The sequence below is a fragment of the Leuciscus leuciscus genome (assembly GCF_965113295.1).
Source record: "Leuciscus leuciscus genome assembly, chromosome: 9".
NCBI lineage: Eukaryota > Metazoa > Chordata > Actinopteri > Cypriniformes > Leuciscidae > Leuciscus > Leuciscus leuciscus.
This window is the reverse complement of record NC_138733.1, coordinates 24887795-24902559: the sequence shown is the minus strand read 5'-3', so window position 1 is coordinate 24902559 and position 14765 is coordinate 24887795. Positions and strand designations below refer to the sequence as shown.

Sequence of the window (14765 nt, the reverse complement as noted above, 5' to 3'; positions counted from 1 at the left end):
TTTCAATCGCAGCTTGAAGGATAGCTTACAGACTGCATCACTGGAAGGAAGAGGGTGGAAGGAGTTCACCAAAGACTTTCTGCAGGCATACCGTGCAACGCCGCATGCCACAACACATTGCACCCCAACTGAACTCTTGCATGGTAGACCCATGTTAACCAAACTTAACGTTTCGGGTCTTCACTTGCCACCTGCTGGTAAACTGCTCTCACCTCAACAGCTTGCTTCGCATGTGAGAGAGAAACAGGCAAAAAGTAAACAGTACAGTGACCGAAAACGCAGCGCAAAGCATGTCTCATTTCAATGTGGATCTTATGTCCGTGTAAAGAGACCAGGAATTGTGCCAAAGACCCAGTCTAAATTTGGGAAACCCCTAAAGGTTGTGGGTAAGAAAGGACTATACACATATAGACTGTCTGATGGACGATGCTGGAATGCATCTCACCTGGCACCTGCACTTGGTCCAAGTAGAACAGAGTCAGACGAGTCAAGTGAACTGTCATTGTTTGACTCTGGGAACACTGAATCGGTAGGGGGTGAACAACCTATAGTTGCACGGCCTGTTCGGAGTAGGCATGCGCCTGCATGGACTCAGGATTATGTGATGTAAGGTGTGAGTTAACGCATTGCTAGTACATCATATGTGTCTCTGCATTAGAAGAAAAATAATGAATAGCTGTTCTGTGAGTATTCTACGAGTACTGTCTGTGAGAGTTACATTGAGTGTTTTGTTATTGCATTAATATGTGACTACTTGTTCTGACTTCAAATAATTATGTTGGAAGTAATATTATCAAAAGGAAGTTAAGGAAAAAATCATACTTGTTATCTTGTATCCTTACTGTTACTAGTAATGAGTCACTGTTATGGTATGTTTGTTCTTAAGAGAGAGGGATATGTGGTGTTCTATAGTAAGCCACTAGAGGGAGCTCTCGTGTGTAAGATAAGAATGATAAAAAGAGAAGTGAAGAACATGACATGTGGGTGAATAATAAAAAGACACGTTAAGTTCCAGTTACGGTGTTAATACGTTTATTTTGAGGCACTCAACACTTTGGCAGTTGATGAATCGACTAATGACAATGCTCAGCTTGTGGTGCACATCAGATTTTACCATGCAGAGAAGAAATTTTTAATTGAGGACATCTTAGGTGTCACAGCACTGACAACACACACCGAAAAAAGCACTTTAGTTTTCCTTTTAAGTTGTTAATGTTGAAATGAATGTATGTTCAGTGCAGATTTAGAGATGAAGGCATTTTGCACAGTTTCCTTTATCATATTTTTGTCAGACATTGTTACTGGTTGAATTCAGATATTTTGTACCAAGGTAACTTAAAGGACATAACAGAACAGCATTAAAATGAGATCAGTTTTGTGAAGGATTACTTATGTCTGCTTATACATATGAAAAGACATGTTTATCCATAACATTTTATTTTGTTCAATAAAAAAAAATTATAATAAAAGAAAAAAGTTATCTACACTCATTTATTAAGTCTGGTAAAACCCATCAATTCATATTTTTAGGTATATAATTGTCCGGACCTCGGCTGGTGAGGAGGGTTCATTTACTGGACCTCAAGCAATTTTAGTTGAAGACCCCTGGGTTAGACGGATCTGAGGACCGTCCTTATCGCCAATAAGACTACGGGAAAGAGGTCCTGATGCCAATGGCACCAGACCTCTGAGGGTAGTCCCCTCTGGGAGGAAGTGGTCAACAACTCAATATACGTTGCCCATTTCCTCTTAGTGCCCTCAGGGGGCCATTCTGCCAACCCTGCCACCTCGCGTGCTTCAGGGCGTAGCGGTATACAGCAAGCCCATATCTCAGTGTCCACCCGGAAATGTAATGGCACTGAGATGCTTGTCCCCTACGAGGAGGGTCTCAGAGCTACCAGTTCAGTTGTTCCCTGCCGGTTTCTCCGCTTCAGGGCACCGAAGTGGTTGCTCGAAAAACCCCAGAGGCCTGTCTCGAGAGACTGGTTCCCTTAGTATGTTGTCTGGCAGCGTGGAAGCTACTGCCAAATATATCTTGATGGCTCCTGTGCACAGTCGAAAAGGGTTACACTATTCAGTTCGGGTCTCGACCCCCCAGATTTATGGGGGTCCTACAGACAGTGGTGGGCCCTGAGCAGGTTCTGGTTATGGTACAGGAGGTAAAAACTTTGCTGGGGAAAGGGGCCATAAAACGTTTACCTCCCCCCGACAGAGAAAACGGTTTCTACAGCCGGTATTTTATCGTTCCAAAGAAAGGTGGAGGGTTGCTCCCCATTTTGGATCTGTATAATCTGAATCAGTCAGTAATGCAGCTCAAGTTCAAAATGTTAACGCTGAGACAGATTGTACTAGAGATCAGATCCGAGGACTGATTTGTTACGATAGATCTCAAATATGCATACTTCCATGTATCCATCCTTCCACAACACAGGAAGTTCCTGAGGTTTGCTTTCAGGGGGCGAAGCATACCAATATCGGGTTCTTCCATTCGGCCTAGCTTTATCACCCCTCAATTTCACCAAATGCGTGGATGCAGCACTGGCACCAATGCGTCTTCATGGCATCTGCATTCTGAACTACATTGATGATTGGTTGATTTTAGCTCAGTCGCATCAGCTAGCGGTTCGGCATTGAGATGTCCCTCTTGCTCACATGGAAAGGTTGGGGTTGAGGTTAAACGCCAAAAAGAGTGTGCTTTCTCCAGCACAGAGGACCACTTTTCTAGGAGTAATATGGGATTTGATTGCGTCTCAAGGACGTCTCTCTCCAGCGCGCATTCAGTCAATCCTGTCAGCGGTGAACCAACTAAAGCTAGGCCAGTCACTCACTATCAAACTGATTCAGAGACTATTGGGTCTGATTGCAGCAGCGTCCAACGTGATACCTTTTGGCCTGTTGTACATGAGACCCCTACAGTGGTGGCTCAAGACCAGGGGGTTTTCCCCGAAGGGGCAATCCTTTTCACATGATCAAGGTCACCCGGCACTGCTTACGTGCCTCGTTTATGTGGAAGAAACCCTGGTTCCTATCCCAAGGTCCCGTGCTGGAAGCTCTTTGTCGTCGCAAAATGCTTAGGATGGATGCTTCCCTCACGGGATGGGGAGGCCCTATCATTCACCTGGTGCAATGTGGCGCCAGGCACGACGCAATTGTTTTTTTGCTATTTTCAGCCCGACGCAGTTATCATTTTCACGTCCTGCACCACGTTGTTTAAATAGCAAATGCATTTGCACCCATTTATGCGCCAATGGCCGTGCTGGTCTGAAAACGAAGTGTGTTCAGACGCATTGTTGGCGTGTTGCTCTTTTGAGGCAACTGAAATAGACCGTGCCATTGACCAACAGAAACCTGGTCTAAAGTCAATAGCGCAATATTTTTTTTGTTATTTAAAGAGCGTGTTAATAATATGCATCTATAGGTGGGTCCACAACGCGCGTACACTTTGTCCCGTAGATCCGTTTCCTCGCTAGAGAACCATTCTGTTTTTAAGCTTGCAAATTCAGCCATGTAAATTGCGAATCCATCATGGCGTGAGCGCAACTAGCTTTTAAAGGGAATGGGAGATGAGACTCTGATTGGTTTATTGCACGTTACACCCAAAACTCACCCATTACTCATTAAGAGAATAGGGACAACACTTTTAGACCATGCACTGGGCGTGCAGACCATTTTTCTCATCTTTAAACTAGCAAAAGTGGATTCGGACATGCCTTAAGTGCGCTTGCGACGTGCGCTTTAGCCCAAGCACATAGATCGTTAAAATAGGGCCTATGGTCTGTGAAGGGGACATCATCTTTACTGGCACATCAACTGTCTGGAAATTATGACTGTCTTTCTTTCTCTCAAGAATTTCCTCCCAGACCTCAGGGGCCACCATGTGCGTACGCTCAGACAACACATCGGTGGTCGCCTACATAAATCACCAGGGTGGTTTGCACTCACGTCCACTCTGCAAACTGGCGCACCAAATCCTCTTGTGGTCCCAGGGTAAGTTGCTTTCAATCAGGGCAGCTCACATCCCTGTGTGCCAAAATGGAGGCTCCACCCCCGTAACCACCAATAGTTAGTTGACAGGTATGGAGGGTGTTTGGCAAGGCTCAAGTGGATCTCTTTGCACCTCGAAAAACGTCTCACTGTCCACTCTGGTTCTCCCTCACGCATCCAGCTCCTCTCGGACTGGATGCTACGGCCCAGACGAGGCCGAGGCCACGTCTGTACGCTTTTCCCCCAATTGCTCTGCTCCTGGGAGTTCTGGAGAGAGTTTGCCGGGACAAGGTCCATCTCACCTTGATCACCCCGATCGTTCTGATCATCTCAGATCTTGTGTCTCTAGTCGACGGCTCTCCTTGGGAGATTCCGGTCAGGACAGACCTTCTGTCCCAGGCAGGGGGCTCAATACTTCACCTCTGACCCGAACTATGGAAGCTGTGGGTTTGGCCTCTGAGGGGTTTCCAGCTCATAGATTCTGGTCTCTCAACTGAGGTTGTTGAGACCATCCTTCACTCTAGAGCTCCCTCCACAAGGAAACTGTACGCCTTGAAGTGGAGAGTTTTCACTACCTGGTGCAGTGGTCGTCAACTGGACCCAGTTAACTGCCCTGTTGGTACAGTGTTGCAGTTCCTGCAAGAGTGATTCACTGCAGGGCTATCCCTGTCCATTTGGACCCTTTGGTAACACGTTTCCTCTGTGGCACTTTGAGGCTGAGGCCTGCAATACACACTAGGGTAATGACATGGGATCTGGGCGTGGTGGTCCAAGGTCTATCCCTGGCTCACTTTGAGCCTATTGAAGAGGGTCCAGTTAAGTTTCTGACTCTCAAGGTGTTGTTCCTCTTAGCTATCACTTTTCTTAAAAGGATAGGAGATTTGCAAGCTCTATCGGTTGCACCTTCGTGCTTGAACTTTGCACCCGGCATGGTAAAGGCATTCCTTCACCCTAGGCCAGGTTACATTCCAAAGGTCCCCAATCATGTGGCCAGATCTATTGTATTGCAGGACTTCTGTCCTCCTCCATTTCAGGATTCAGACCAGGAAAGAAATAATCAGCTATTTCTGGTAATCTGCTATGTCCACAGAGCTGCCCTGTGGTGTAAATCTGATCAACTGTTCATCTGTTTTGGGCCTCCTAACAAGGGGTCCCCAGAATCTACACAGAAGATGAGCAAGTGGATAGTTGAGGCTATCTCTCCTGCTTATGAGACGCCAGACTACCTTCCCCTTTGGTAGTCCGAGCCCACTCTACTAGAAGTATGGCTGCCTCTAAAGCTCTGTTGTCAGGAGTTTCACTACAAGATGTTTGCGATGCGGCCGGCTGGTCCTCACCGCACACATTCGTGAGGTTTTTACTACCTGGACACCAGGGGCTCAGGTGCTCTTGTCTTAGTGCTTTCTTCATGATTTCACACTAGACAGACAATTGCCATTATGGTGGCGTGGGTATAGATGTTCCCACAGTGTTAATCGACGCAGCGTGAGTATTCTTGATAGGGAACACCTCGATTACGACTGTAACCTTGGTTCCCTGAAGAGGGAACAAGACACTGCTTCACCCTGCCATATCTCCTGCGTGCCAGTCAGCGACTTGCTTCAACCTATTAGAAGCTATCGTTTTCCTGGTTCATGACATCACCCACCTCTGATGTCTTGTCACACCATTGGACTGATTTCACACGTGCCTCATGGCACAATCACGCAGAGCGTCTTGTTCCCTCTTCAGGGAACCAAGGTTACAGTCGTAGACCAATATCCATGAAATCTGAAATTTGTTAGAGTGTTCTTATAGTTATTATTTTGGAATAAGTGTAAAAATGCTTAAAACACTAACTTTCTTAGATTTATAGGCCTGGTTTTAATAAACAAGAACATTTATCGCATTCATGTAAAAATACAAAATATATTTTGTTGTTGTTGTTGTTGATAGTATAAGCATTGTTTATTTATTTTACAGAAAATGAGAGTAACTGGAACATGAATTTACATTGGATTAAAAACATTTTAAAAACACTGAGGTCTTTGCTTCCTTATTTATTAAACTACTGTAAAATTAATTATATGTGAAAATAATGCACCTAGCAACGCCATAATCAAGAAATTAATAAATAAATATATATTTCTAAATATTACAATAATTCTATGTTTTAAAATGATGCATTTGAAAATATTTAAGACATTATTTGTATGCATACACTAGGCTATTTGCACTATATCTTAATGGCCAGCAGAGGGCAATATGCTCAAATGATTCAGGATAAACTGCAACTCATCACTTTGCTTCATGTCTGTGAAATTGTAATCTGTAGAGTAGGCTATGTCACTTAGTTTGGATGTAATGTGTGCATGCTAAATAACATCACCTATTCCCATAGTAAACCTACAAGGAAGAGAGAACAAGTATAAATCAGATGGCAATGGATACCATCAACAAAGAGCTTTTCACCAGCTCTGAAGCATGATAAAATGCCTCCTTTATTTTGACTACATTTGTTTACTTGGTTTGGTAATTTAATGCACTGTTGGTAGAAATCTACTGCTGCCTTTTTCCATGGTATATAGGTGCAATAAAGCAAAATGAAAAAATGACAGCTTGAGTTCAGACAGCAACATAGCTTCAAAGGTGTGTTGAGATTAGGATTAAATCTATCATTTTAATTATTGTTTTTTTAATATAAAAACTTTTTAACACTGGTTTAATATTTTTAAACAGGGTGTCAATAGGCAACATTCACTATGTATCTAAATGGATCTATATTTCCACTTGTCTTGACTTTGCACTCTTTGGACCTCCCTCAGACGAGCATTTATCCTGCATTCATGCTTGGAATGACAACATACTTGTTTATCTTACTCTGCAATCTAACAATTGTTGTCACCATTTGCTTGAACAGGAATCTTCATAAACCAATGTACATACTGTTGCTTAACATGCCTATCAATGATGCTATGGGTGCTACAAGCCTTTTTCCTCAGCTGCTGTATAGTATATGGTCTCAGGACAGAGCAATATCCTACTCTGCATGTTTGCTTCAAGGCTTTATTGTACACTTATATGGTGGGGCATCATATGTTATTCTTACTGCTATGGCCTATGACAGGTATATCGCTATCTGTTGCCCGTTGAGATATGGAGCCATTTTGACAACCAATAACTTGGTGAAAATCATAACTGGGATGTGGCTTTTTCATTTTAGTTCCATAATTGTACTCTTCTCTCTTCTTCTGCCTCATCAGGTTTGCCAGACATACATGGCAGATCTTGTCTGTTATAATCCATCTATAATGAAACTCATGTGTGAAGATACAATAGTTAACAATATCTATGGATTGTTTACCATGGTTTTATACCACGGCCTTTCACTTTCTGTTGTGGCATTTACATACATTCGTATACTAATCAGTTGTATTACTAATAAGCAGTCTGATGCAAAGATTAAGGCACTTCAGACATGTGGTACTCATTTGGTCGTCTTCCTTTTCTTAGAGTTTAACACTCTTTTTCCTCTTCTTGCACATCGATCTGAGAGTGTTCCTGCTCACCTGCGCAGGGTGTTTTCTATATCAGTTCTTGTGTTTCCTCCCCTTGTGAATCCACTCATTTATGGTTTTAAAACTAAAGAGATCAGACAGAAAATTCTCACCTGTTTTAAGAGGAAGATAATCAGTGTCTGAACTATTATTCATATTTTTATAAAAAAAAAAATTATTTTTTTATACTGTCTTCCTTTTTCAGATATGTGAGTTGTTTTAAATCACCTATACGTGTTTATTCATTTATAGGCAGTTCATGTCAAACATGCAACATTATTTCAAATCTCAAAAAAATATATAGCTCAGTCATGAAACTCTATTCGCATTCTGATTGGTTTAGCCAGTCGATTTCATGTATTCATTACCATTTCCCTTTATAACCACGTCACATTCAAAGGATACACTATCTGTGCTATGCACAGTCTACCTCTCTCTAGTGGAAACAGCATGTTTCCATTAATTTTATGTTATGATCAATTAGCAGAAGCAATTCAGCAGCGTAGTAGATCTAGTCCACCAAGACAAAACCTATGTACATTCCATTTACATTAATAAAATGTTTTACAAACTATCCCAAGAGTTGTCATGACTGAAATATCACTTTTTCATGGGCATTAACTATTAAAATGTAACTTCTTTAATCATTAATCTGCTGACATGCTACAATGTCTGTCTTGTATGCTATGCAATTTATTTTATATTTCATGGAGAATCTAACTTGCTGTTGAAAAAAAAAAAAGTGTTTCTTTTTTTTTTTGTAAGAGTGATTATATGTTGCATATGTTAGAATAAAAGGGTGGCATATTTTGGAAAGAGACAAAATTTCCAAGTTCTAATAAGATTTAATTTACCATAAATTAAAAATGTCTGTTTATAATAATTGAAACAAAAACGTTTAGATTGTTTATGGTTTTATGTTTATAAACATAGGCTTGTGTAAAAATTATGTGTAAAACATTTTGACATATAATTATTATTATTATTATTATTATTATTATATTTTAGACTTTCTTTCTTTTTACAGATGTGTTATTGTTTTCAGTCACTAAACAATCATTTTTATTTATTTATTTATAGTCAGTAGCCAGTTTGACAACAAAAGTAGTCATCAAATTCCTTGCTCTATAATGCTTTTTTAAAATGTACTTACAGACTTTTTCAAATAAATAAAAAGTAAAATTGTATGAATAAAGTATATTTTGTCATTTAACAAAATTATTAATAAAATGATATAGTCCTAGATTTCTGGGGATAATTCAATTTGATGTTTTTTTCATGTAAAAATATGCATTTTCTTTTTGTTTGAAATATATTGTATTTCAATTTTTTATACATTTGAAAAGGAAAGTAATTTCTAAGGCAGAACAATTTCTTGTGTTTGATGAAAACAGACAAGTATTTGTTCACAAACATAATAACAATGTTTGACATAAACAAATAACAATATATTTCTGCATAATATCCTTTTTTTATATATATATATACAAATGCAGCCCACTTCTGCATAAATATGACTCAAAACATCATCATATGTTCACAAAAATCCTAAAAGTAGACAAAGAGAACACAATCAAACAAATGATACAAAAATATATACTTTGTCAATTATTTATTGAGAAAATGATCCTGTATTAAATATCTGTGTGGCATATTTTTATAATTATGTGAACTCTTGCTTTCAGTATCTGCCGTGACCCTCTTGTGCAGCAATAACGGCATCATTGTTTCCATTAACTGCTGATCAGTCCTCCACTAAACATTTCCAAAGCTGCTCTGAGAGAACGCCTAATGAGCATTTTCATAATTTTATTTGAGAAAAACCATTGTCAAATACACTCTGAAACAGCTCTTCACTACAACCCGTCAAAATAAAAGTTAGGTTTAACTAGGAGAAATTATGACAGAAGTATATTAGGCCACTATACTGTAGTAGGCCAACAACAGAATGTAGGTTACTTCTCAAAATAATAATAATAATAACAACAACAATAATAATAATACAATTTATTTAAACATTATTTAAGGAATATAATTATATTTTTTGTCCATGGTTTACTTTTGAAAATAAAAGGATGAAAGTTAATTTTTTTCATTTGATTACCACCGTCTTTGATGATATATTTGTATTAAATCATAAAAATAAATATACATTTTCTGAATAAAATACATTTCATAGGACTCTAATATTCTTAAACATTTTAATAAATTGTTAGTTAAAAATAAGTTGTTAATTGTTTGTTAAATGTTTGATTGAAATTATTGAAATTTTAATAAACAAAACAAACAAATGGTTTCAAGTTTGTTATAAAAGACCTGTTTTCATTCATTTAACTGTCATTTTAACTTATGATAATAATAATAATAACTATAATTTAATATCATTTATTTAATAATTGATTAATACCGTAAACCGAGACATTTCCTGAGATGTTATGATACTGTAAAAATAGTATAGTTCAACCGTATAGGGAGAATCCCCCACCCCACCCCTGCTGTTAAAAAAAGTAACTATTTTACTATGAGTACATTTTAAATTAGATTAGATTTTTAGACTGGTAAAATGTCATTGAAGCTGTAGTACTTTTAGTAGAGTAGAATATTTTATTACTCTTTTGTGACGCTCAGAAATGAGGATGCAATAATGCAAGTAAAATGGATTTATTGGAAGTTCACAGAAAAGTCAGATTTAAACAAACACACAACACAGTGGCAGCAGAGTGGCGCAGGGACCTCGATGGACAGCACGGTGGTGATGGATGTGAGGCTGGAGAGGTGTCCTTGAAGTGCTGGGTGAGTGACGTAACCAGATGGTGAATGATGAACACAATAAACAATCCAGACGGGAACGATGAACACGGGGAGAACATCCAGACAGGAAACACCGACCACGAAGACGCCAGACAGAAACGGGAACCATTTACATTTATTCATTTAGCTGACGCTTTTATCCAAAGCGACTAACAATTGCTATATATGTCAGAGGTCTATATATATTATTATCTATATATATATATGTCGCACGCCTCTGGAGCAACTAGGGTTAAGTGTCTTGCTCAGGGACACATTGGAGTCTCACAGTGGATTCGAACCCGGGTCTCTCACACCAAAGGCATGTGTCTTATCCATCGCGCCACCACCACCCCGAAACAACAGCGGGAAACTCCACAAAACGATCTGACAACACTAGACCGCGTTCACTGAGCATATAAAGATCAGTAGATGAGCTGGCGCTGATAATCAGTGGGCGCTGATGCGCGGCTGGGGCTGATGAACAGCGGTAACGGCAGGACACACCCACACACATACACTTTGGCCCTGTCCCAAATGGCACACTCCGGACTTGTGGACTTCCTCAGAGTCCGTGATCCGTGACATTCCAACTCTGGCTAGAACACATCTTTAATGAAAATCATGTGTGAAGACACAACAGTGAACAATATCTATGGATTGTTTATTTTATCTTTATACCAAAGCCTTTCACTTTCTGTTGTGGCATTTGCATATATTCATAAACTAATCACTTGTGTTACTAATAAGCAGTCTGATGCAAAGACTAAAGGCCCTTCAGACATGCAATAGCCTACTCATTTAGTGGTCTTCCTGTTCTTGGAGTTTAATACTTTTGTTTCCTCTTATCGCACATCGGTCTGAAAATGTTCAACCTTTCAAAAAATGAAAAACTGATTGCATCTACATTCTACATCTATTCTTGTTTTTCCTTCCATTGTGAATCCACTTATTTATGGGTTTAAAACTAAGGAAATTAGACAGAAAATTGCCATCTGTTTAAAGATAAACTGTGTGCGATAAAATGTTATATTAAATGATGATTTGATCAAATGATATATTCAAATTATTATATGTATCACACATTTGAGAAAATATATATTATATACTATGTATGTGACATTTTTCATCCTTCACAAGCCTCATAAGTTGTTGACAATTTACATATATTCAGGTTATTTATCTTTAACAACCTACTGTTACGTCAACGGGTGGATGAAGACGAAGGTAGGCGAAGATACAAAGTCAAATCAAGTCAAAGTTTATTTATATAGCACTTTTTAAAAACAACAGGTGTTTAACAAAGTGCTGTACACACATATCCTTTATCAATAATGCAAACAACCAACATGACTTAAAATAAAAGGAATAAAAAACAAAACAATACTCACATAGCATCAAATGCCAAACTGTAGTAGTGAGTTTTGAGATTCGATTTAAAAATCGCAAGGGTTTGAGCCTGTCTGATGTGCAGGGGCAAACTATTCCAGAGCTTCGGTCCTGCTACTGCAAATGCTCTTTCACCTCTGCTTTTTAATTTCATCCGAGGGACAACCAAAAGCAAATGGTCAGCAGACCTAAGCGCTCTTGACGGAGCGTATTGCCTAATCAGTTCTGACATATACTTAGGAGCAAGGTCATGAAGCGATTTAAAAACAATCGCTTGAAGGCATCCTGGAGTCAGTGACCTGAGGGAGAACAGGGACAGGACAGACAGGAGACTCCAGGATGGTATCGCCGACCGTGGCGGAGCAGGCTGAGGAGGAGGCCATGGCGGTGCCGGCTGTGCAGGCGGCCACGGCGGAGAGGACCCCTCGGGCGGCCACGGCGGAGAGGACCCCTCGGGCGGCCACGGCGGAGAGGACCCCTCGGGCGGCCACGGCCGTGGGACCTTGGGTGGCCACGGCGAGGACCTATGCCTGCCCCCCCCAAAATTCTTGGGGAGAGTGATGGCGTCAAGACGAGCCTCTGGGACAGGCTCTGGGACAGGCTCTGGGACAGGGACAGGCTCAGTCTCCGGCTGGGCAGACGGGACCAGCGGAGAAGAGGGCTCTGGGCTGGATGGGACCAGCGGCGAAGAGGGCTCTGGGCTGGACGGGACCAGCGGCGAAGAGGGCTCTGGGCTGGACGGGACCAGCGGCGAAGAGGGCTTCAAGCTCGGCGGGATAAAAGAAAATAGGTCTGCGGGCATGCCGCTGTCAGTCTCTATCTCGGCGGGCATGACGCTCACTGTCTCAGGGGCGGCGGGCATGACGCATACTGCCTTGGGCTCGGCAGATCTGGCGTGAAGTGCGGGCTCGTCTGGACTGGCGTGAAGTGCAGGCTCGGCCGGACCGGCGTGATGAGCTGGGTTGGGTGGCGTTCCGGACCGGGGCGCAACGCTCTCCAGACACCAGATTACAGTCTCTTTCCAACTCAGTCCGGTGGTGTCTGGGAGGTTGAGAGGACGATGGAAAGTAGCCCCGATCCAGAACAGGGTGCTGAGGGTTTCGTCCTCCAACGAGCTTGTGAGGGCGAGCTGAAAAAACGTATTGGAGAAGATTAGCAGATCGTGGCTTTCCTGATGAACTTGAGGTGTTCATCCATTACCTAGGGATGGCTGACGCGAAACAGTCGTTCCGAAGCTTTGCGAGATCCCGAAGCGCAGATGTTTCGAAGCACTGATCCGAAGCGTGATTCAAAACACCCATGTCACGTGACTATGGCCAAACGAAGCCTCGAAGTGTTTCACTAAGTGTTTCATCAGGTGTGGTCCGCCGAATCAGCGTTTGATTGACACGGTCGGGAAAAGACCACACAATCGCGCATCTGTATAAAAGTGAAATCAACGCATATTGACCTCGTGGGTTTTTGTGAGAGGAGTTTGATTTTGAGATAGCGGATTTTTGGTGATATAGTGACATAGTGCGATTTGATTAGTTATAGGCTATTTAGGCTTACATTTAAATTTACACAACACATTGACTGATAGGCTAGAGACAGACAGAGTATACATATAGTGACACATTAATAGATACATGGATATAAATATATATAGCAAGCTAGATTAATAGATAGATACATATATAGATAGATTATAGATACATATAAATACATAGATAGATTATAGATAGATACATAGCCTATATAGATACATAGATAGATTATATCTAGATACATAGATAGATTATAGATATATATCTAGATACATAGATAGATTCAGATAGATAGATAGATAGATAGATAGATAGATAGATAGATCAAATGGAGGCTCCCCAGAAGAGATGCTGTACATCTGTGGTGTGGGAGCATTTCCGTTTAGAAACCCCAAATAAAGTGAGATGTGTGTATTGTGATCGGCTGCTAGCCTACTGCAACAATACATCATCCATGATGCGCCATTTGAGGAGAATTTGAAATTTGCGTATTTGCCCAGAACTCATGATCCACTAACTTACTGGAAAGAGAGAGCAGTATCTTTCCTCATTTGTATGTCCTAGCTAAAAAAATATCTTTGCATGCCAGCAACAAGTGTCCCTTGTGAGAGGATTTTTTCAAAGGCTGGAGAAATTATCTGTAAAAAAAGAAGTAGGCTAAGTCCTTCCACAGCAGAGAAATTTATATTTTTTAATAAAAATCTCTAAAAAAGTGAGACATTGTGGCTTGATTTCTTTTATTAATATTCATTTTGCAGGACCAAAATAACATTATGCACAGTGAGGAGCCTATAGGTTACAAGCTTCACATATTAGAAAAATACAATAATAAAAAAATAACAAATTTTTTTAATGGCTCGTCAAGGTTGTTTCAGATCAACACCTGCAAGTGACCACTAGGTGTCACCGTTGAGACGGGTGTCGGATTGATTCGAAGCCTCGAAACAATATGGACCATTTGGTTCAACTGTTTCATTGCTTCACGAAGCCTCGATCTGCCCACCACTACCATTACCTTGGTCGGATATTCTGTTACATCAACGGGTGGATGAAGAAGACGAAGGTAGGCGAAGATACAAAGTACTCAATATTTATTTCCATAGGCAAAAACCAACCAAACTCAAAACAGTGTGCTGGTACACAAACAATAACCAACAAAAGACAAGTGAAGACCAGGAACTTAAATACACACACAGATGAACACAAGACAGGTGATGCAGATGATGATAACAGGAACACAGGTGAAGGAGGTTAAGATAATGATGATGACGAACAGCAGGTGCAGGTGATGATGAAGGAGGATTCTGGGAACTGTAGTGCGGACACAGACGAGGAAGAAGGCGGTGAATGTGACACCTACAAGGAAGAAAAGTGCTTTTTAATCTTTGAAATGTGAAATTCAATTCATATTTATATAGCGCTTTTCACAATACATATCGTTTGAAATAAGCTTTACAGAAAATTCATGTTTCTACATTACAATTTAGAGTAATCTGTGTGATCTGTGATCAGAGGTGACTGTGTCCAAGTAATGTCCATA

General features: G+C 40.6%; 1 protein-coding gene across 1 annotated transcript; it reads left to right on the top strand.

Annotated features, from left to right (window-relative positions):
- Positions 1-6725: 6725 nt before the first annotated feature.
- On the top strand, positions 6726-7664 carry LOC309505801 (olfactory receptor 52J3-like; the record flags this gene model as incomplete). The annotated part of the gene is made up of 1 exon (XM_082179259.1): positions 6726-7664. The coding sequence occupies one exon, from the start codon at positions 6726-6728 to the stop codon at positions 7662-7664; it is 939 nt and encodes a 312-aa protein (XP_082035385.1).
- Between the last annotated feature and the right edge of the window lie 7101 nt (positions 7665-14765).